Source organism: Bufo bufo, chromosome 6, assembly GCF_905171765.1.
Source record: "Bufo bufo chromosome 6, aBufBuf1.1, whole genome shotgun sequence".
Classification (NCBI taxonomy): Eukaryota; Metazoa; Chordata; class Amphibia; order Anura; family Bufonidae; genus Bufo; species Bufo bufo.
Window position 1 is genome coordinate 203,475,542 of NC_053394.1, and position 22,593 is coordinate 203,498,134.

Consider the following 22,593-nt stretch of genomic DNA (forward strand, 5'->3'; position numbering starts at 1 on the left):
CGTCCGTATGTGTTTTGCGGATCCGCAGATCCATGGATCGGATCCGTAAAACACATACGGACGTCTGAATGGAGCCTTACAGGGGGGTGATCAATGACAGGGGGGTGATCAGGGAGTCTATATGGGGTGATCATCCCCCTGTCATTGATCACCCCCCTGTAAGGCTTCATTCAGACGTCTGTATGTGTTTTGCGGATCCGATCCATGGATCCGTGGATCCGCAAAACACATATGGACCTCTGAATGGAGCCAGCCTTACAAGGGGGTGATCAATGACAGGGGGTGATCAGGGAGTCTATATGGGCTATATGTCATTGATCACCCCCCTGTAAGGCTCCATTCAGACGTCCGTATGTGTTTTGCGGATCCGCAGATCCATGGATCGGATCCGTAAAACACATACGGACGTCTGAATGGAGCCTTACAGGGGGGTGATCAGGGAGTCTAATATGGGGTGATCAGGGGTTAATAAGTGACGGGGGGGTGTAGTGTAGTGGTGTTTGGTGCTACTTATTACAGAGCTGCCTGTGTCCTCTGGTGGTCGATCAAAGCAAAAGGGACCACTAGAGGACCAGGTAGCAGGTATATTAGACGCTGTTATCAAAACAGCGTCCAATATACCTTTTAAGGCGCTGTAGATCAGCTAGTATACCTCCGGTTCCTGTGAACGCGCACGCCTGTGTGCGCGCGTTCACAGGAAATCTCGCGTCTCGCGAGAGGACGCGCCGGCGCGTCCACCCAGAATAACAGGGCAGCCGCAAAGACGCAATCCTGCGTACGGCGGTCCTGTAGTGGTTAAGGAAGGAAGTCAACCACTGATAGGACCAACATCTGGAATCCTAAGGCCTCTTTCACACGAGCGTCCCAGATTTGCTCCGGATATGTCGCGCGTGCATTGCGGGAAACCTGCGCGAGTGCACACGCAATTTCAGTCAGTTTTGACTGCGATTGCGTTGTATGGTTCACGCGCGTGATAAAAAAATGAATGTGGTAACCAGACCCGAACCCGGACTTCTTCACTGAAGTTCGGGTTAGGTGTTCTGTATATTTTATTATTTTCCGTTTTGCAGGTCCTAAAAGATGAAGAAAGAAGACAATGCCGGCTGCGTGAACAAAAGGATGAGGTGAATTAATTTTATTATTATTTTTTTAACCCCTCAAGCAACATTTTAGTAAGCATTCTGTATTAAGAATGCTATTATATTCCTTTATAACCATGTTATAAGGGAAAATAATACAGTAAATTGACTTATCAATTTACTAACATCATCTCCTAGCAACCATGCGTGAATATCGCATTGCATCCGCACTTGCTTGCGGATGCTATGCGATTTTCACGCATACCTATTCATTTCTATGGGGCCTGCGTTGCGTGAAAATTGCAGAATATAGAACATGCTGCGATTTTCATGCAACGCACAAGTGATGCGTGAAAATCAGCGCTTATCTGCACAGCCCCATTGAAGTGAATGGGTCCGGATTCAGTGTGGGTGCAATGCGTTCACCTTCCGTGTGAAAGGGGCCTAAAGCTGCACTGAGCAGAAAAATTAATTAATTAAGTTACCATAAATAGTTTTGTGGGAAAAACGCTATCTTCTGCTTAGCAGTTCAAGGCAATAAGTACACTAGTGTTGAGCAAACTTGTGCTTTAAAGAGGACCTTTCACCGATTCTTACCCTATGAACTAAGTATACAGACATGTGGAGCGGCGCCCGGGGATCTCACTGCACTTACTATTATCCCCGGGCGCCGCTCCGTTCTCCTGCTATGCCCTCCGGTATCTCCGCTCACTAAGTTATAGTAGGCGGAGATACCAGTCCCTAAGTTATGGTAGGCGGAGTCTGCCCTAGCGCTGGCCAATCGCAGCGCAGAGCTCACAGCCTGGGAGGTTATTTTCTCCCAGGCTGTGAGCTCTGCAATGCGATTGGCCAGCGCTAGGGCAGACTCCGCCTACCATAACTTAGGGACTGGTATCTCCGCCTACTATAACTTAGTGAGCGGAGATACCGGAGGGCATAACGGGAGAACGGAGCGGCGCCCAGGGATAATAGTAAGTGCAGTGAGATCCCTGGGCGCCGCTCTACATATCTGTATAGTTAGTTCATAGGGTAAGAATCGGTGAAAGGTCCTCTTTAAAGTTTGGCGAACAAGGTTCGGGTTATCTACGAATTCCGTTATGGATTCCGCTACCATGGACCATAACTTATGGTCCCTGGTAGCAGAATCCTTAACGGAATTCTTAGATAACCCGAACCTTGTGCGCCAAACTTTTTGGCCATAGTGGGAGAAACAATAAATAGAGAAGGTTAACCCCTTCAGGACCCTGCCATTTTTCACCTTAAGGACCAGGCCATTCTTTGCAAATCTGACATGTGTTACTTTATGTGGTGATAACTTGAAAACGCTTTTACTTATCCAAGTCATTCTGAGATAGTTTTCTCATCATATATTCTACTTCATGACAGTGATAAATTTTTAGTCAAAATCTTTAATTTTTATTTATAAAAAAATGCCAAATGTACCTAAAATGTAGAAAAATGTGCAATTTTCACAATTTCTATTTCTCTGCTTTTATATCAGATAGTGATACCTCCTAAAATAGTTATTACTTTACATTTCCCATATGTCTACTTCATGTTTGGATCATTTTGCAAATAACATTTTCTTTTTTTTGGGGACGTTAGAAGGCTTAGAAGTTTAGAAGCAAATCTTGAAATTTTTCCGAAAATTTCCAAAACCCACTTTTTATAGGGTTTCTGTCACTAGAACTTTCACTATTAAACTGGCTGACATTACTGATGTGCTAATGTCAGCTGCACCTAACTATGCTATTCTTGTGATTATTAATGCCCCCGTTACTGCAGCATTCATTTATAACATGCAAATTAACCTCTAGGAGCAAGGGGTGCGTTGCTCCTGCTCCTAGACGCTCTGTTCTCCCATCTCATGCCCTCCAAGTCTTGATTGACAGGGCCAGGTAGCGTTCGCATCCTCCTGCCGCCCCTGTGCGCTGGGGAAATCTCGCGCCGTTCAGTATTCGTTGCAGGCGCGGTGATGGCAGCCGGCAAGTGTCCTTCCCTCACCGCGCCTGCGCCGAACACTGAACGGCGCAAGATTTCCCCAGCGCACCGGGGCGGCAGGATGATGCGAACGCTGCCTGGCCCTGTCAATCAAGACTTGGAGGGGGTGTAATGAGGTGGGAGAATGGAGCCTGTAGGAGAAAAAGCAACGCCCCCCTGCTCCTAGAGGCTAATTTGCAGTAACGGGGGCATGAATAATCACAAGAATAGCATAGTTAGGTGCAGCTGACATTAGCACTTTGAATGTCAGCCAGTTTAATAGTGAAAAAAGCACCAGTTCAGGTCTGAAGTCACTTTGTGAGGCTTACATAATAGAAACCACCCATAAATGGCCCCATTTTAGAAATTACACCCCTCAAGGTATTCAAAACTGATTTTACAAACTATGTTAACCCTTTAGGTGTTCCACAAGAATTAAAGAAAAATGTAGATGACATTTCAGAATTTCACACTTTTGGCTGATTTTCCATTTTAATCCATTTTTTCCCACTAACAAAGCAAGGGTTAACAGCCAAACAAAACTCAATATTTATTGCCCTGATTCTGTAGTTTACAGAAACACCCCATATGTGGTCGTAAACTGCTGTACGGGCACACGGCAGGGCGCAGAAGGAAAAGAACGCCATATGGTTTTTGGAATGCAGATTTCACTGGGATAATTTTAAGTTGCCATGTCACATTTGAAGACACCCTGATGCACCCCTAGCGTAGAAACTCCAAAAAAAGACTATGGGATAAGGTGGCAGTTTTGTTGGTACTATTTTAGGGGACATATGATTTTTAGTTGCTCTATATTACACTCTTTGTGAGGCAAGGAAACAAAAAGTTGCTGTTTTCCAAATGCCTCCACAGTGGCATGGATTCACAGGAGGGTTACCCCGCCTCCCCCAGGGACAGGAAACAACGTGGAGATCTTTAAATAGCACCCTCCCCTTACCTGCTCCAGTTGTTTCCTGTCCCTCTGGGATGTGTGGAGATCCTCCTGCAAAGGCTGCGCTTTGGCAGGAGTTCGTTTCTTAGCGCCCGGCTGAAGATCGTAGTTCCTCTTGTGTTGGGCGGAGAACAGGGCCGCGGGGTTCGCGGTGTGGCCCTTCCTGGTTCTCTGGCATAAGTCCTCCGGTGGGTGCAGCCCCGGGCAATGTCCGTGCGAAATATCGTGAGAGGACAGGCGGGTCACGTGATTGCAGACGAGATCTCAGTGGGCGCGAGATCTCGGAAACGCTGGTGCCGGCATACTTCCCCTAGACAACGAGCACTTTAAAAGAGAGGGAAGAAGTGCCTTTTTCCCATGTCGTGCTGAACAGCAGAAGCAGTGGATAATGTCTACTCCAGGGGATTCAAACAGCGTCCGGAGATCTGCAGACCCGACCAAAGCCCTCCGCCTGGTAAGCTCTCCTCCCCTGGGGGGGTTATAAATGACTATTGTAACAGATTTGTTTCACTTTATCAAAGAGGAAGTAAGCAGCGCTGTGGACTCTAAACTGGCGTCCACTTCTCAAAAACCTTCCACCTCCATGTCAGCAGCATCCGCCCCTTCTGAAATAGATCTGCAGGAGGAAGATTTTGATGAAGTGGAGTTACTTTCTGAGTCCAACTCTGAATCCTCTGAAGAGGAGTCTGGTCGTCCCCTTTGTTCCATTGTAGAGACAGATTCTCTTTTAAAAACCATAAGGGCGACTTTAAACCTGGAAGACTCTAAACAACAAAAATCCGTACAGGAACTTATGTTTAGAGGTTTGGGGGGAAAAAAAGAAAATCGTTTTTCCCCTCCATTCTAATATTATCAAACGTATTAACAAAGAATGATCGGACCCAGAAAAGAATACCGGAGTCTCTAGAATTTCTAAGAGAAAGTATCCGTTTTCAGAGGAGGATACTACCCTTTGGGATAAATGCCCTAAAGTAGATGCTCCGGTAGCAAAAATATCTAAAAAATCTGCTCTCCCTTTTGAGAATGTAGGTCCCATGGACAAAAAAAGTAAAGCTCTTTTAAAAAGATCCTGGGAAGCTTCTATGGCCATTTTAAGTCCAAGTGTAGCGGCCACTTATACTGACAGGTCCATGGCTATTTGGATTAACCAGATGGAGCAGCATTCAGTGGCAGGTACTCCAAGGGAGGATATTATTGCCTCCTTACCTATGTTTAAGCAGGCGGCGAATTTTCTGGCGGATGCCCCCATAGATACCGTACAACTGGCGGCCAGATCTGCAGCCCTCTCTAATGCCACTAGAAGAGCGGTGTGGCTGAGGTCTTGGTCAGGGGATTCCGTTTAAAAAAATAAGTTATGCGGTATCCCCTGTGAGGGAGACAGAGTATTAGGGTCTGTACTCGATGATATACTTGAAAAAGACACAAATAGGAAAAAAGGTTTGCCGACAGAACCTAAAAGTTTTTGTCAAATATCATGTCAATATATTTATTAATGATCTTGTAGAAGGCTTGCATAGTAAAATATAAATTTTCGCAGATGACACTAAACTGTGTAAAGTAATTAACACTGAAGACGACAGTATACTACTACAGAGGAATCTGGATAGATTGGAGACTTGGGCAGATAAGTGGCAGATGAGGTTTAACACTGACAAATGTAAAGTTATGCACATGGGAAGGAATAATGCAAGTCACCCGTAAATACTAAATGGTAAAAAACTCGGTAACACTGACATGGACAAGGATCTATGAATTTTAATAAACAGCAAACTAAGCTGCAAAAACCATTGTCAGGCAGCTGCTGCCAAGGCCAATAAGATAATGGGTTGCATCAAAAGGGGCATAGATGCCCGTGATGAGAACATAGTCCTACCAATTTACAAATCATTAGTCAGACCACACATGGAGTACTGTGTACAGTTCTGGGCTCCTGTGAACAAGGCAGACATAGCAGAGCTGGAGAGGGTCCAGAGGAGGGCGACTAAAGTAATAACAGGAATGGGGCAACTACAGTACCCTGAAAGATTATCAAAATTAGGGTTATTCACGTTAGAAAAAAGACGACTAAGGGGAGATCTAATTACTATCTATAAATATATCAGGGGGCAGTACAGAGATCTATCCCATCATCTATTTATCCCCAGGACTGTGACGAGGGGACATGCTCTGCGTTTGGAGGAAAGAAGGTTTGTACACAAACATAGAAAAGGGTTCTTTACGGTAAGAGCAGTGAGACTATGGAACTCTCTGCCTGAGGAGGTGGTGATGGTGAGTGCAATAAAGGAATTCAAGAGGGGCTTGGATGTATTCCTGGAGTGTAATAATATTACAGGCTATAGCTACTAGAGAGGGGTCGTTGATTCAGGGAGCTATTGTGATTGCCTGATTGGAGTCGGGAAGGAATTTTTTATTCCCCTAAAGTGAGGAAAATTGGCTTCTACCTCACAGGGTTTTTTTTTTTTGCCTTCCTTTGGATCAACTTGCAGGATCACAGGCCGAACTGGATGGACAAATGTCTTTTTTCGGCCTTATGTACTATGTTACTATGTTATGTTACTATGTCAAAGACGGAATTTCGCGGCTCCTCCACAAGGGGCAGACAGGACCAGAAAAATTGTTTTTTCAGGAAGATGGCAGTCAGGTAGAGGTTTTCTCTTTAGCCCAGCAATTTCCTCCCAAAAACCTAGCAGTCAATGACGCCAGTGGGAGGAAGGCTAAAAAAAATATATATATTTCCAGCATGGGAAAAAAATCTCCAGATCCCCCTGGGTATTAGACGTAATATAGTCAGGTCTAAAAATAGAATTTTCCTCCCCTCCTCAGATTGTTTTTTGCATTACCAAAGAATTAAAAACAGAGCAGTCAGTGCTCATAAATCAATTGATGATATTACTTCAGAAAAACAAATGGCTCACAGAGCAATTATACATTTAAAGGGCTTAAATTGCCAGGTCCAGTACAAACATTTCAAGATGGAAACAATAAAATCTCCAATAAACCTTCTCGAAAAAGACGTTTATATGGCAACCTTGGACCTTGCCGATGCCTATTATCATATTCCTATATGCAGCAGTCACCACAAATATCTGAGATTTGCGGTCGGGAAAAAAAGTTTTTCACTTTTAATTCCAGGTCCTTCCCTTTGGCCTTACATCAGCCCCCAGAGTCTTTTCAAAAGTAATGTCAGAAGTAGTAGCAAGCCTACATCAGAAGGGGATACTTGTTATCCCTTATCTGGACGATTTCCTCATTGCCGCAAAATCAAAAGTAAATTTAGAGTATCACTTGAACATAGTACAGCAGGATCTGAAAGACCTAGACTGGATTATAAATTTAGAAAAATCAGATCTTCATCACGAAAAAAGGAAAGTTTTTCTTGGAATGTTGTTGGACTCACATCTTATGAAGACTTTCCTCCCTGTAGAAAATTTTGCAAAAATCTAAATCAGGAAATTTCTCTCTTTTGGAGCAAGAAAAAAGTGACCATTCGGGTAGTGATGAAGGTGCTGGGCCTTATGTCATCTTCAATTCCAGCAGTAAGATGGGCTCAAGCACACTCTCGGGGTCCTACAAACGTTCATGTTAAAAAACTGGAACAAGACCATGCTCTCATTAGAAAAGAAAGTGAGAGTCCCTCAACAGGTAAAAAAACTCTTCAATATGGTGGCTAGACAGAAGAAACCTATGCAACGGAGTGTCATGGCGACAGATAGCCCAATAACAACAGATGCCAGCAGATCCGGTTGGGGGGCTCATTCAGACGTATCCGTAGTACAGGGAACGTGGTGTCACGATCTAAGACTATCCTCCTCAAATCTAAGGGAATCATCAGCAGTGTGGGAAGCCCTAAAAGCTCTTCAGTTAGAAATGAAAGGAAAAGATATAAAAATCCTATCAGACAACATCACTACCGTCACCTACCTGAACAAACAGGGACGTACAAAGAGTGCATCCCTGGCAAAAGTATCAAGGAAAATCTTTCTATGGGCAGAAAAAAAGTATTCAGTCAATTACAGCGGTTCATATAAGGGGGAAAGACAACAGGATCGCACACTTTCTAAGCAGGGACACTTTGAAAGAAGGAGAATGGTGCTTAAATCGACAAATATTCCTTCAGATAATAAAGAAGTGGTAGATTCGACACCTAGACCTGTTTGCGACTCGGCAGAACAGACAGACGGAGAAATTTTGTTCCCTATCCAACAAAGACCACCCTTTGTTCGTGGATGCACTCTCCCATCCTTGGCCGAACGACATCCTGTACGTATTTCCCCATTTTCCCTAATACCCAGGATTCTATCAAAAGTGTTACAAGAAAAGTCCAAACTAATTCTAGTGGATCCGTACTGGCCAAGAAGATCTTGGTTCCCCCTACTATTGAACATGTCAGCAGGAAATTATTGGATCCTGCCGCCTTTCCAAGACCTTCTCCATCAGGGTCCAGTCTTCCACCCCAGGTCGGCACAACTACGTCTGGCAGCTTAGAACCTGAGCGGGAATTGTTAAGGAAAAAAGGTTTTTCAGAGGCGGTGGTCTCAAAGTTTCACTGTCTGCAAGAAGTTTTGTTGCCATCATAGTCTGAGAGCCATAGTTTATTTTTTTATTTTTTGGGCGATTGTCTTAGGTAAGATCTCATTTTTGCAGGATGAGATGACGGTTTGATTGGCACTATTTTGGGGTGCATATGACTTTTTGATGGCTTGATATTACACTTTTTGTGATGTAAGGTGACAAAAAAAAATAGCTTTTTTGACACTTTTTTTTTTTCGGTGTTCATCTGAGGGGTTAGGTAACTTAGGTCATGTGGTATTTTTTTTAGAGCAGGTTGTTACGGACACGGTGATACCCAATATGTCTACTTTTTAAAATTCTTTCACATTTAACACAGTAAAAGCAATTTTGAAACCTTTGAGCCATAGTTTTTTAATTTTTTGGGTAATTGTCTTAGTTTGGGGCTCATTTTTTGCGGGATGAGGTGACCGTTAGATTGGTACTATTTTGGAGGGCATATGCCTTTTTGATTGCTTGGTGTTGCACTTTTAGTGATGTAAGGTGACAAAAAACAGTTTTTTTTAGCATTTTTTTTTTTTTTTTTGACCGTGTTCACTTGAGGGGTTAGGTCATGTGATATTTTTATAGAGCCAGTTGACATGGACGTGGCGATATCTAATATGTCTACTTTATTTAAAAAAAATAAGAATTTACTTTATTTTGGGAAAAGGATGCTTTTTTTAGTTTTGTTTTTTAACTTGAAACTTTAAAAAAAAAATTGTTAAACATTTTTTTTTTACTTTTTTTTTTCACTTTATTTGTTTACCCACTCTGGAACTTCAAATTTTGGGGGTATAATCCCCTTTACAATGCATTACAATACTTCTGTATTGTAATGCATTGGCTGTAAGTGAATTACACACTATAATACACTTACAGCTTCCTGCCTGTGAAATCCAGGGGGCTGGATCTCACAGGTTCTAACTACGTCTTTTTCCATGTGCTGTTTCTTGATTTATTAAAACTTTACTTTTATTTATTCACTTTCTTTAAAACAGGTTCTTAGAACCTGTTTTAAAGAAAGTAAATAAATAAAAGTAAAGTTTTAATAAATCAAGAAACAGCACATGGAAAAAGACGTAGTTAGGTCTTCTAGGGCCATCTGATAGTGTCACTATTGAAGTAAATGTCGCACGTGCGCTGTGAGGTCTCATTTAGTCTATATAATTGCGGATCTGACAGGTTGTCACGGTAGGGAGCCACGATGCCCAAGTAAGGCATCGGGCTGCCTTCCCTGCCATCAGTTCCCCGTTACAGCAGTGCGGGGACCCGATGGCCACCCTGGACCCGGGAGGATCGTGCACGTGCCGCGGTCAGCCCTGACCGCAGTAGTGTGAGAGTTAATGTGCCGGCATCTGTGTTTTCACCGATGCCGGCGCATACAGCAGGGGTCCGGCTATCAATGACTGCCGGACCCCTGCCACTGATCGGGCGGACACAGCTCCTGCAACCGCCCGATCAGCGCGCCGTACATGTACGCACCGTCTTTAAGGGGTTAAATGACCACAATAGCCACACCTGGGGAAAGAAGGTGTGGCAAGCACCAGAAACAACACAGACGTCATTTTATCCAAAAGGAAAACATGTCAAATCAATCCAAGTGTTGCCAGTCTCTCTGATCTCCTGTCACAGGAACATCCGTATGTCTCAGTACGTCCGTGACAGTTTGAAACTGACATTTGGGTTGTTTGAGAAACTGCTGTAATGACATTTTCCAGGCAAGTATTTTATCAGTTAGGGCTGTATAACACTGGAAAGGATCAGCCAGATAATTGCTAACAAGCGTTTGTAGGAATGCTCGTTAGTAGGGATGAGCGAACTTCTGTTTTCAAGTTCGAAGTACAAGGTTCGGGTTATCTAAGAATTCCTTTATGGTAGCAGAATCCATGATGAAATTCTTAGATATCCCAAACCCGAACCTTGTACGCCGAACTTGAAAACAGAAGGTCGCTCAGTCAACACTACTCATTAGTGATGATCTGGCAGTGTAAGGCCCCTTGCAGACGAGCGTTCCTCCCACAGCTCCCAACGCAGCTCCCGGCCTGACCTCCCAGCGCTGCCGAGGGTCACATAAGCATTATATTGATTTATAATGCTATGTAACCCTTACCGTTCTGGAATGTATTGGATAACACTGGCATAATGGTGCCAGTGTTATCCAATACATTCCAGAACGGTAAGGATTACATAGCATCATAAATCTATTTAACGCTATGTGAATCCCGTCAGTTCTGGGAGGTCCAGCCGGGTGCTGCGATGCGGACTCGCTGCGGGAGTAACGCACGTCTGCAAGGGGCCTAAAGATGCTACTGCGTACCTGATGAACGAGCAAAAGCTCGTTCACTGGGTGATCGCATATTTCATGCAGTCACAAAAATCATTATTTGCCGGCAGCAGAATGTGCTAATGGTTCTTCATGGGGTTGAGCAATATCATTACCGATCACTCCTGCTTATACTGTGGAGGTGATCGCTGCATCTACATGCAGCTATCTCTTTCACTGATAAGCAGGCAATTGTTCCTTCCCAACAATTGTCTGCTAAATCTGCACACAAAGTGTGCCGGCCGGGCCAGTATTGCGGCCTGCAAACAGCGGGTATGCTATATACGGGCCACGGGAGTTTTTGCACAGTATCACGGATGTGAACCCATTCACTTAGGCACAGACCCACTACAGAGTACTTCCGTGGGGTTTCTCTCCGTGCCCCAGCACCGCAAAAAAAACGTTCTATTTTTTTGTGGTGTGGACAGACCACAGACCCATTCAAGTTGAATTGGTCTGCATCTGTCTGCAGAAACCGTACGGCTTTTGACCGTGCATTAGGGACTGTGAATTGCTGTGAATTGCACTGAACGGCCAGCACATGAGCCCTAATACAGCACTTAGGCAGGGACACACTAGAGATCGGATTGGGTTAACCTTGTATTCCTGCTCTGAGTTTATTGCTATTATAAAAACTCTACATATGTCTGCAAAGTAACTATTATACTGTTATATTCTGTAATCATCTCAAGTCTGTCCAGCATTCAGGATCTCTGGGTACTTTCACACTTGTGGCAGAGTGATCCGGAAAGCAGATCCGTCCCAGGAACTGCCTGCCGGATCCGTCAAAACGTATGCCAACTGATAGCATTTGTAAGACTGATCAGGATCCTGATCCGTCTTACAAATGCATTGAAATGCCAGATCCGTCTTTCCAGTGTCCTCCGGAAAAACGTATCCGGCATTTATTTTTTCCGGTCTGCGCATAAGGACGGATCCGGCATTCCGGTATTTTGGCACTAATACATTCCAATGGAAAAAACAGGCAAGTGTTCAGTTTTTTTTGGGCCGGAGATAAAACCGTAGCATGCTGCGGTTTTATCTCTGTCCTGATCAGTCAAAAAGATTGAACTGAAGACATCCTGATGCATCCTGAACAGAATGCTCTCCATTCAGAATGCATGGGGATAAAACTGATCAGTTCTTTTCCGGTATTGAGCCCCTAGGACGGAACTCTATGCCGGAAAAGAGTGTGAAAGTACGGGTATTTTCACACTTGCGGCAGGACGGATCCGACAGGCTGTTCACCATGTCGGATCCGTCCTGCGGCTGTTTCGCCGTGCCCCCGGGCCGCCGCTCCGTCCCCATTGACTATAATGGGGATGGGGGCGGAGCTCCGGCGCAGCACGGCGGTGCACGGCTTAAGGCCGCCGGACTAAAATTACTGCATGTCAGGTTTTTTAGTCCGGCGGCTTTCTCCGTGCACCGCCGTGCTGCGCCGGAGCTCCGCCCCCATCCCCATTATAGTCAATGGGGACGGAGCGGGGGCACGGCGAACAGCCACAGGACGGATCCGACATGCTAAACAGCATGTCGGATCCGTCCTGCCGCAAGTGTGAAACTAGCCGATGTGCGATACGTTTCGTTGTTACAATGATATTTATAGATTAATTTGAATTCTAGCACTGAACAGTTTGGACATGCCCTTCTTAAAACTCTCTACTCTGCACATTCATATAAACCAGTTAGCTGTTCAGCTCACCCTTAGCCATATGTCCTGGAAACCAATGTGCGACATCTCGCTGCCCAAAGTCAAAAGGCCGGCAAAGAAGAAACGAAAGCCTCATAGCCACAGCTCAAGTTCGACTGCCTAGAAGCTAAATTAAAGGGTAGTGGCTAAACTCCATACAGGAAACTGACCTCCTGACGTCACTGGGTCACGTGACATTATATTGTCACGTGACTCTGAATCGGCAGCGTTACAGATTACAGAAGGGTCGGAAGCTGGAGAGCTCCGGCTGTTTGCAGAGCAGGTCACGGATGGCTGCTTATCACTCATAGAGGGGTCGTGTAATATTGTATGCAGAGGGGGCCCTATTTAATATTGTATGCAGAGGTGGAGGGGGCCGTTTTAATATTGTATGCAGAGGGGTAGGCCTGTTTAATATTGTATGCAGAGGGGGGGTCATGTAATATTGTATGCAGGGGGGCCCTCCTTTAATTTTGTATACAGAGGGGTGTCATGTAATATCTTATGCAGGGGTGGTTGTGTAATATCTTATGCAGAGGGGGGCGTGTTTAATATTGTATGCAGGGGGGTCATGTAATAGTGTATGCAGAGGGACCCCCGTTTAATTTTGTAGGCAGTGGGGTGTTATGTAATATTGTTTGTGGGGGGGGGGGGGGGGGGCGTTTAATATTGTATACAGGGGGGAAGGCTTGTAATATTGTATGCAGGGGGGAATCTGTAATATTGTTTGCAGAAGGGGGTTGCATAATTTTGTATACAGGGGGGGTAACGTGTAATATTGTATGCAGAAGTGGAGGGGCTGGGTAATATTGTATGTGGAGGGGGGCTGCATAATGTGTGCAGGGGGTCATGTAATATTGTATGCAGAGGCGGGAACTTGTGTAATATTGTATGCAGAGGGGAGGACGTGTAATATTGTGTGCAGGGGGGAAGTCGTGTAATATTGTATGCAGAGGGGGGGTGCATAATTTTGTATGCAGGGGGGTGCCATACTGCCGTGTAATATTGTATGCAGAAGTGGAGGGGCTGGGTAATATTGTATGCAGAGGGGGGCTGAGTAACATTGTATGCAGAGGGGAAGGGCCGAGTAATATTGTATGTGGGTCGTGTAATATTGTATGCAGAGGGGGCCCTATTTAATATTGTATGCAGGGGGGGGGCGTTTAATATTGTATGCAGAGGTGGAGGGGGCCGTTTTAATATTGTATGCAGAGGGGTAGGCCTGTTTAATATTGTATGCAGAGGGGGGTCATGTAATATTGTATGCAGGGGGGCCCTCCTTTAATTTTGTATGCAGAGGGATGTCATGTAATATCTTATGCAGGGGTGGTTGTGTAATATCTTATGCAGATGGGGGCGTGTTTAATATTGTATGCAGGGGGGGCGCGTTTAATATTGTATGCAGGGGGGTCATGTAATAGTGTATGCAGAGGGACCCCCGTTTAATTTTGTAGGCAGTGGGGTGTTATATAATATTTTATGCGGGGGGGGGGTTAATATTGTATACAGGGGGGAAGGCTTGTAATATTGTATGCAGGGGGGAATCTGTAATATTGTTTGCAGAAGGGGGTTGCATAATTTTGTATACAGGGGGGGTGCCGTGTAATATTGTATGCAGAAGTGGAGGGGCTGGGTAATATTGTATGTGCAGGGGGTCATGTAATATTGTATGCAGAGGCGGGAACTTGTGTAATATTGTATGCAGAGGGGAGGACGTGTAATATTGTGTGCAGGGGGGAAGTCGTGTAATATTGTATGCAGAGGGGGGCTGCCGTGTAAGTTTGTATGAAAACGAAATGGGGGGGTGGCTGTGTATTGTGTGCAGAGAGGGGTTCCGTGTAATATTGTATGCAGGGGGGCAGTGTAATATTGTATGCAGAGGGGGTAGGTGTAATATTCTTTGCTGTGTAATTTTACATGCAGAGGGGAGGGTGACGTGTAATTTTGTATGCAGGGGGGGTGCTGTGTAATTTTGTATGTAGAGGGGGGAGCGCAGTGTTTTTTTTTATGCGGGCTGCTATCTGGGGAGGCCACATTGTATGTGACATGTTTTACTGAATACAACAGGTTTTTAGTATGTTCTCCGCACCCAATATTTATTTATTCATATATATTTTCTACTGTAAAAGTCGAAATGAAAGCTGCCGGTTTTACTGGTTTTTAATAAAAACTTATTGTTGAACCAAAAAAAAATGTTTTCTATATTTTTTTGTGCATTTTTTGTATTTTTTTGTATTAATTGGCATTCTTCTGTATTCTAGGCGCTTGTAGCTGTGCATAGAGATAGGCGCAGACTGCTACAAGGGGACTCCCTGTACAATGCTTTAACCCCTTCCTGACCACCGAACGTAAATGTACCTTGGTGGGTAGGTATTTAAATATGGAGGCCTCTTGCGAGCCCCATAGCTGCTGGGTGCTGTTTTAAATAGCAGACACCTGGGGCTAATGTATGTGATTGACGATAACATTGATTGCACACATTTAACCCCCCCCCCCCCCCCCCCTCAGATGCCTTTGTGAAATGTGACCATGCATCGGCTCCCCCTGTGACCATTGGTGCTCCTGAATGATCCAAGGCTGCAACAGCTGTCTTCCCATGAAGACCCTATCTGTGCATTGGAGACTATTGGGGTAACTATAAAAAAGTGTACCAAAAAAATACATATATATATATATATATATATATATATATATATATATATATATATATATATCAGTGCTCCAGACAAAAAAAAAATGACCAGGAGCCATTGGCTCCTAAACTAAAAAATTTAGGAGCCAAATTCTATTTTTTAGTCGCCAAATTTAAAATGCATATAATTTAAAAAAAGGACTTTGAGAAGATGAGACGCAGGTGACAGTAGTGAGCCAGCACTACATATAGGAGAAAACAGCACCACATACCTCTCACATCCAGGGACATCTTCTGGGGCACAAGGTGACTAAAAATGGCGAATTGCGTGGTTTAGAGTTTTTATGTAAAACTGGGAAGGGGGCCATTTAAACTTTTAGTATTTAGTTTTTTTTAAAACTTTTTATTTAATAACCATTTCTTCCCTTAGGGACTAAAACCTGGATCTTTTCATCCCTTGTGCTATTCACCCTGATAGAGCTCTATCAGGGTGAATAGGATCTCACACATCTCCCTGCTGCCCTGTGCTCTGTGCCCACAGCAGCAGGGAGCTGAACATGGCAAACAGGACTTCAGTAGCGTCCTGGCTGCCATGGTAACGATCTGAGCCCCAGCAGTGTAATCTGCCACTGCCACCAATGAAGGGGATGGGACCCTGGGGCCACCATATAACAATGGGGGGGGGGGGGGAAGACGACGACTTGTGGCAAGTGATAATGGGGGGGCGCACTGCACCACCAATGAATGTAATTAAAGAGGACCTTTCATAGGTCCAAAGAATATGAACTTAGTAGCAGGCTGCATAGAGCGGTGCCCAGGGATCTAAGTGCACTTACTATTCCTGGGCGCCGCTCCGTTCGTCCGCTGTGGCCCCCGGTATTTTCAATATTCAGAGCAAGGAGGAGGAGACGCCAGTGTCTCTCCGTCTCCATGACAGCAGCGCTGTCCAATCACAGCACAGAGTTCAGAGCCAGGGAGAAAAAAAAACTCCCTGGCTCTGAGCTGCGATTGGACAGCGCTGCTGTCATGGAGACGGAGAGACACTGGCATCTCCTCCTCCTTGTTCTGAATGTTGAAAATACCGGGGGCCACAGCGGACGAACGGAGCGGCGCCCAGGAATAATAGTAAGTGCACTTAGATCCCTGGGCGCCGCTCTATGCAGCCTGCTACTAAGTTCATATTCTTTGGACCCATGAAAGGTCCTATTTAACTCCTTTATACAATTGTCTGCAGCGGTATCACAGACCCGGCACCCAGCCTCAATAACAGGGCATGCGATCTGTGGCACCTGAGGGGTTAATTGCCGCGTATCGCATGCCCTGTTATAGAGGCCGGGTGCCGGGTCTGTGATACCGCTGCCTATACTTATGTTTTACATTCATTGGTGGCGCAGTGGCAACAGCTCCTCCCCTGCTATCTCCCCATTGGTGGTAGTAGCGGCCGCGTCACAGTGGAGAGGGAGGGACTCCTTCCTTCTCCACTGTGCTACTGAAGACAAGAGAACTTAGGCTGCGCAGGAGCGCGGCGGTACAGTCGCAAATGGCGACAAGACTAAAAAGTCGCATTGGCGACCATTTTGGTCACCATCTGGAGCCCTGTGTGTGTGTATATATGTGTATATATATATATATATATATATATATATATATATATATACACAAATTCAAATTACACTATATTTTCCCAAAATTAAAATACATAATAAAAAAAATAAACATACCTATCACTGCATGCAAAAATGCCCATACTATTAAAATATAAAAATATTTATCCCATTTGGCGAATGGCATAATGGTAAAAAATAAAATCTAAATCACTTTTTGTCATCTCTCCTTCCCAAAAGAACAGGTCAGTTTTATCTCATAGAGAACGCTATAAAAACTAAACCCATAAGGGTGGTTTCATACTAGCGTTAGGGAATCCGTTATGGCTTTCCGTTATAACATGGTTATAACGGAATGCCCAGACAGAATGCAAAACGGAAGCCTTTAAAAGGCATTCCGTTTGCTTTCCGTCCTAATAGAAGTCCATGGGAAAGCATAACGGATCTGTCCTTTCGACAGGACTTTGTTTTCCATCTTGCATAACGGGACCCAGACGGACCCGTTTTGATTCCCATAGACTCCTTTTAGGACGGAGAGCAAAAGGAATGCCTTTTAAAGGCTTCCGTTTTGCATTGCGTCATAATACAAGTCTATGGCTAGAAGAACGGATCCGTCCTTCCGTCTTATGGATTCCGTTATTTTCCATTATAAGGGAATCCCTAACGCTAGTGTGAACCCACCCTAAATGTGGTATCACTATAATCGTACTGACCCGGAGAATGAAGGGAACAGGTCAGTTTTATCTCATAGGGAATGTTGTAATAACAAAACCCTTAAAACTACCGTATATGCCGGCGTATAAGACGACTGGGCGTATAAGACGACCCCCAACTTTTCCATTTAAAATATAGGGTTTGGGCTATAATCGCTGTATAAGACTACCCCTAAATGCCCAGCCCTCCCTGTCTTCAAGACTATCTTCTCCAGTCCAGGGAACTGACTGGGATCTGTGGATGGCACTGTTTAGGGGGGGATCTGTGGATGACACTATATAGCATCTTATGCTATATGTGCCATCCACAGATCCCCCCCCCCTAAACAGTGCCATCCACAGATCCCCCCCCCCCTAAACAGTGCCATCCACAGATCCCCCCCCCTAAACAGTGCCATCCACAGATTTCCCCCCCCCCCCCTTAAAAGGTGCCATCCACAGACCCCCTCCCCGACGCTCACAGTACAGTACATTTATAAACTGTAATCCGTAACTTTAATCATCGCTCATCTCTTTACTAGGGTACCTTACTCTCAGCTCCGGTAACAGGCAGTGCGGGCGGCGCTCACTCACTGACGTCACGCGCCTGCGCCGCATAGTGGGAGGAGCAGGCACGTGACATCAGTGAGTGAGCGCCGCCCGCACTGCCTGCTGTTACCGGAGCTGAGAGTAAGGTACCCTAGTAAAGAGATGAGCGATGATTAAAGTTACGAATTACAGTTTATAAATGTACTACTGTGAGCGGCGGGGCCCTGTAGAGTCTAGATTAGAATATACCATCGGATCTCAGTATACCCGGCGTATAAGACGACCCCCGACTTTTGAAAATAATTTCTAGTGTTAGAAAGTCGTCTTATACGCCGGCATATACGGTATATAAATGTGGTATCGCTGTAATCGTACACACTCAGAGAATGAAAAGAACAGGTCAGTTTTATCTCATGGGGAACGTTGTAAATAGAGATGAGCGAATTTCATGTTATGAAATTTGTTCACGCTTTGTTTGGTGGTAAAAGCAGAATTGCGTTATGGATTCCGTTACCACGGACCATAACGCAATTCTATGACAGAATGCCTTTAGAGGCATTCTGTTATTCATTCCGTCATAATTTAAGTCTGTGGGCTGCAGAACGGCTCCGTTTCGTTTCCGTTATGCAGGAAACGACTCCCCTGCACAACCGTAACCGGACGGATTAAAAATACTAATAATCAATAAAAAAACATCCACAGAGCAGACTGACATAATGCGAAGAGATGCATCATGTATGTGCTAATCCGCCAGCAGAGAAAGTATAAAATACTAATTATCAGTATAAAGCATCCACAGAGCGGCCAGAGATAATGAGAAGAGATAGTTATTAAGAGCTGAATAGATTTAGAGAGTAAAAATAGTTAGGGTCATTTATCAAACTGGTGTAAAGTAGAACTAGCTTAGTTGCCCATAGCAGCCAATTAGATTCATCCTTTCATTTTCCAAAGGAGCTATCAAAAATTAAAGGTGGAATCTGATTGGTTGCTATGGGCGACTAAGCCAGTTCTACTATACACCAGTTTTATAAATGACCCCAAGTGTTAGGGAGGGAGGGGAGTCTCAGTTATTTACACTGTCACCACTGCAGTTTCTGTGCCAGGGAGGGTCATAGCAGCCATTTACACAGGCTGTGCGTGTCACTGACTGCTCTGCATCACATTCACAAATTCTCACAGAATCTATCTGCGCAAAAGAAATCTGTCACTTTAGTGAATGCGTGCTCTGTATTTAACCTCTTCAGGACACATGACGTACCGGTACGTCATGTATAGTTCCAATCACCGGCGGGCGGTGATCGGAACCCGGTGCCTGGATCGGTTCTAATTGGTAGGTGGGCGGGAGGCTCAAATTAGAGCAGCGCTCCTCTCCTCCTCCTTTTGTGTCCGGGAGAGAGGAGCGCTGCTGCACGTGGATCCAGAGCTGCACCAATCTCCAGCCAGCGCCCCCATCTGTGCCTCAGCACCCCTCAGGTATTTAGGGAAAGGTTGGGTTAGGCAGGGATATTCAGGGAAAGTTGGTGAGAAAAAAAACAAATTTTTGTTGCATCACCCTAAATCGGGTGTCTAGATAAGGGTTACCACCTGTACGTGGATAACTTTTATACTAGTATCCCCTTGTTCCAGTCCCTCGCCGCCAGATCTACGTCCGCTTGTGGGACCGTGCGGAAAAATCAATGTGGCCTCCCTGCCCACCCCCTCCAGGTACCTATCCCCAGGGGGAGGCCCGTGCCCTTACCACTGGAAACCTGTTGCTTATCAGATATAAGGACTAGAGGGATGTCCTTGTACTGTCCACAATTCATGGTAACGGAATCACCCCTGTCCCTGTGCGAGGTACCGCGGCAACGGTCCTCAAGCCCGATTTTATCGTCGACTACAATCGGTATATGGGAGGAGTTGATCTCTCTGATCAAGTCCTCAAGCCATATAATGCCATGCGCAAAACCCAGGCATGGTATGAAAAGTTGCGGTCTGCTTGGTGCAGGTTGCCTTGTACAACTCTTTTGTGCTGTCCCGGAGCGCTGGCAACACAGGGACATTCCTTCAGTTCTATGAGGCAGACCTCAAGGACCTGATCTTTTCTGACCGGGAAAGAGCAGGCCGGAGTACCTCGGGAACTGGAGGCGCCCAGATCGTCCCTGGCCAAGACTTTCCAGGTGTGGTCCCCCATACTTGAAAGAAGGGACGGACCCAAAAAAGGTGCAGAGTGTGTCACAGGAGGGGGATACAGAAGGACGCCACTACTCAGTGTGACACGTGCGCCGATCATCCGGGCCTCTGCATTATTGGTTGCTTCAGGGAGTACCACACTTCCATGAAGTACTAAATTTATATCCCAATTTAGCCACTGACAATCTGATAAAAAAAAACTGGTTCTCAGACTTGAGACACTAAAACTAATAACATTTTTTTTCAAAAATATTATTTAGTAAAACTAAAATAAATAAAAAAAAGTAGACTAATTAGGTATTGCCGCATCCGTAAGAATCTGCTCTATAAAAATCCCCCCCTAACTCCTCAGATGAACACGTTAAAAAAAATAAAAATGGTGCAAAATAAAAGTTTTAATTTGTTACCTTACATCACAAAAATTGTAATAGCAATCGATCAAAAAGTCATATGCCCCCCAAAATAGTGCCAATCAAACCGTCCTCTCATTCCGCAAAAAATGAGACCCTACATAGGATTAAAGGCTAAAAAGACTTTAAAAAAAAGACTCTTAGACTATGGAGATACTAAAATGTTTTTTTTTTCTTTATAAAAAGATAATATACACTCACCTAAATAATTATTAGGAACATAGAAACATTGAATGTGTCGGCAGATAAGAACCATTTGGCCCATCTAGTCTGCCCAATATACTGAATACTATGGATAGCCCCCGGCCCTATCTTATATGAAGGATGGCCTTATGCCTATCCCATGCATGCTTAAACCCCTTCACTGTATTTGCAGCTACCACTTCTGCAGGAAGGCTATTCCATGCATCCACTACTCTCTCAGTAAAGTAATACTTCCTTATATTACTTTTAAACCTTTGCCCCTCTAATTTAAAACTGTGTCCTCTTGTGGTAGTTTTTTTTCTTTTAAATATGCTCTCTTCCTTTACCGAGTTGATTCCCTTTATGTATTTAAAAGTTTCTATCATATCCCCTCTGTCTCTTCTTTCTTCCAAGCTATACATATTAAGGTCCTTTAACCTTTCCTGGTAAGTTTTATCCTGCAATCCATGTACTAGTTTAGTAGCTCTTCTCTGAACTCTCTCTAGAGTATCTATATCCTTCTGGAGATATGGCCTCCAGTACTGCGCACAATACTCCAAGTGAGGTCTCACCAGTGTTCTGTACAGCGGCATAAGCACTTCACTCTTTCTACTGCTTATACCTCTCCCTATACATCCAAGCATTCTGCTGGCATTTCGTGCTGCTCTATTACATTGTCTTCCCACCTTTAAGTCTTCTGAAATAATTACTCCTAAATCCCTTTCCTCAGATACTGAGGTCAGGACTGTGTCAAATATTCTATATTCTGCCCTTGGGTTTTTACGCCCCAGGTGCATTATCTTGCACTTATCCACATTAAATTTCAGTTTCCAGAGTTCTGACCATTCTTCTAGTTTTCCTAAATCCTTTTCCATTTGGCGTTTCCCTCCAGGAACATCAACCCTGTTACATATCTTTGTGTCATCAGCAAAAAGACAAACCTTACCAGCGAGGCCTTTTGCAATATCACTTATGAAGATATTAAACAAAATCGGTCCCAGTACAGATCCCTGTGGAACCCCACTGGTAACATTACCTTGTTTTGAATGTTGTCCATTGACTACAACCCTCTGTTGTCTGTCACTCAGCCACTGCCTAATCCACTCAACAATATGGGAGTCCATGCTCAATGACTGCAGTTTATTGATAAGTCTTCTATGTGGGACAGTGTCAAAAGCCTTACTAAAATCTAGATATGCGATGTCTACTGCACCTCCACCGTCTATTATTTTATTCACCCAGTCAAAAAAATCTATAAGATTTGTTTGACATGATCTCCCTGAAGTAAACCCATGTTGTTTTTCATCTTGCAATCCATGGGATTTTAGATGTTCCACAATCCTATCCTTTAATAGGGTTTCCATTAATTTGCCTACTATTGATGTCAGACTCACTGGTCTATAGTTGCTCGATTCCTCCCTACTACCTTTCTTGTGAATGGGCACGACATTTGCCAATTTCCAATCTTCCGGGACGACTCCTGTTACTAATGATTGGTTAAATAAATCTGTTAACGGTTTTGCCAGCTCACCACTAAGCTCTTTTAATAATTTTGGGTGTATCTCATCAGGCCCCTGTGACTTATCCGTCTTCAGCTTAGACAGCAAACTTAGAACATCTTCCTCTGTAAAGATACATGCATCAAACGATTTAATAGTCATTCTTTCTAGTGGAGGTCCTTCTCCTTTTTCTTTTGTAAAAACTGAACAGAAGTATTCATTAAGGCAGTCGGCTAGCCCTTTATTCTCTTCTACATACCTTCCGTCCTTTGTTTTT

The 22,593-nt window shown here is 44.4% G+C and overlaps 1 protein-coding gene across 1 annotated transcript in view; it reads right to left on the bottom strand.

Moving 5' to 3' along the window:
* Nucleotides 1-12,737, bottom strand: part of MTG1 (mitochondrial ribosome associated GTPase 1) — a 408,689-nt gene extending 395,952 nt beyond the window's left edge. Inside the window, exon 1 of the mRNA XM_040435854.1 lies at nucleotides 12,588-12,737. Coding sequence (XP_040291788.1) covers nucleotides 12,588-12,672 — 85 coding nt within the window. The 5' untranslated portion in view covers nucleotides 12,673-12,737. The remainder of the gene's footprint in view (nucleotides 1-12,587) is intronic.
* Between the last annotated feature and the right edge of the window lie 9,856 nt (nucleotides 12,738-22,593).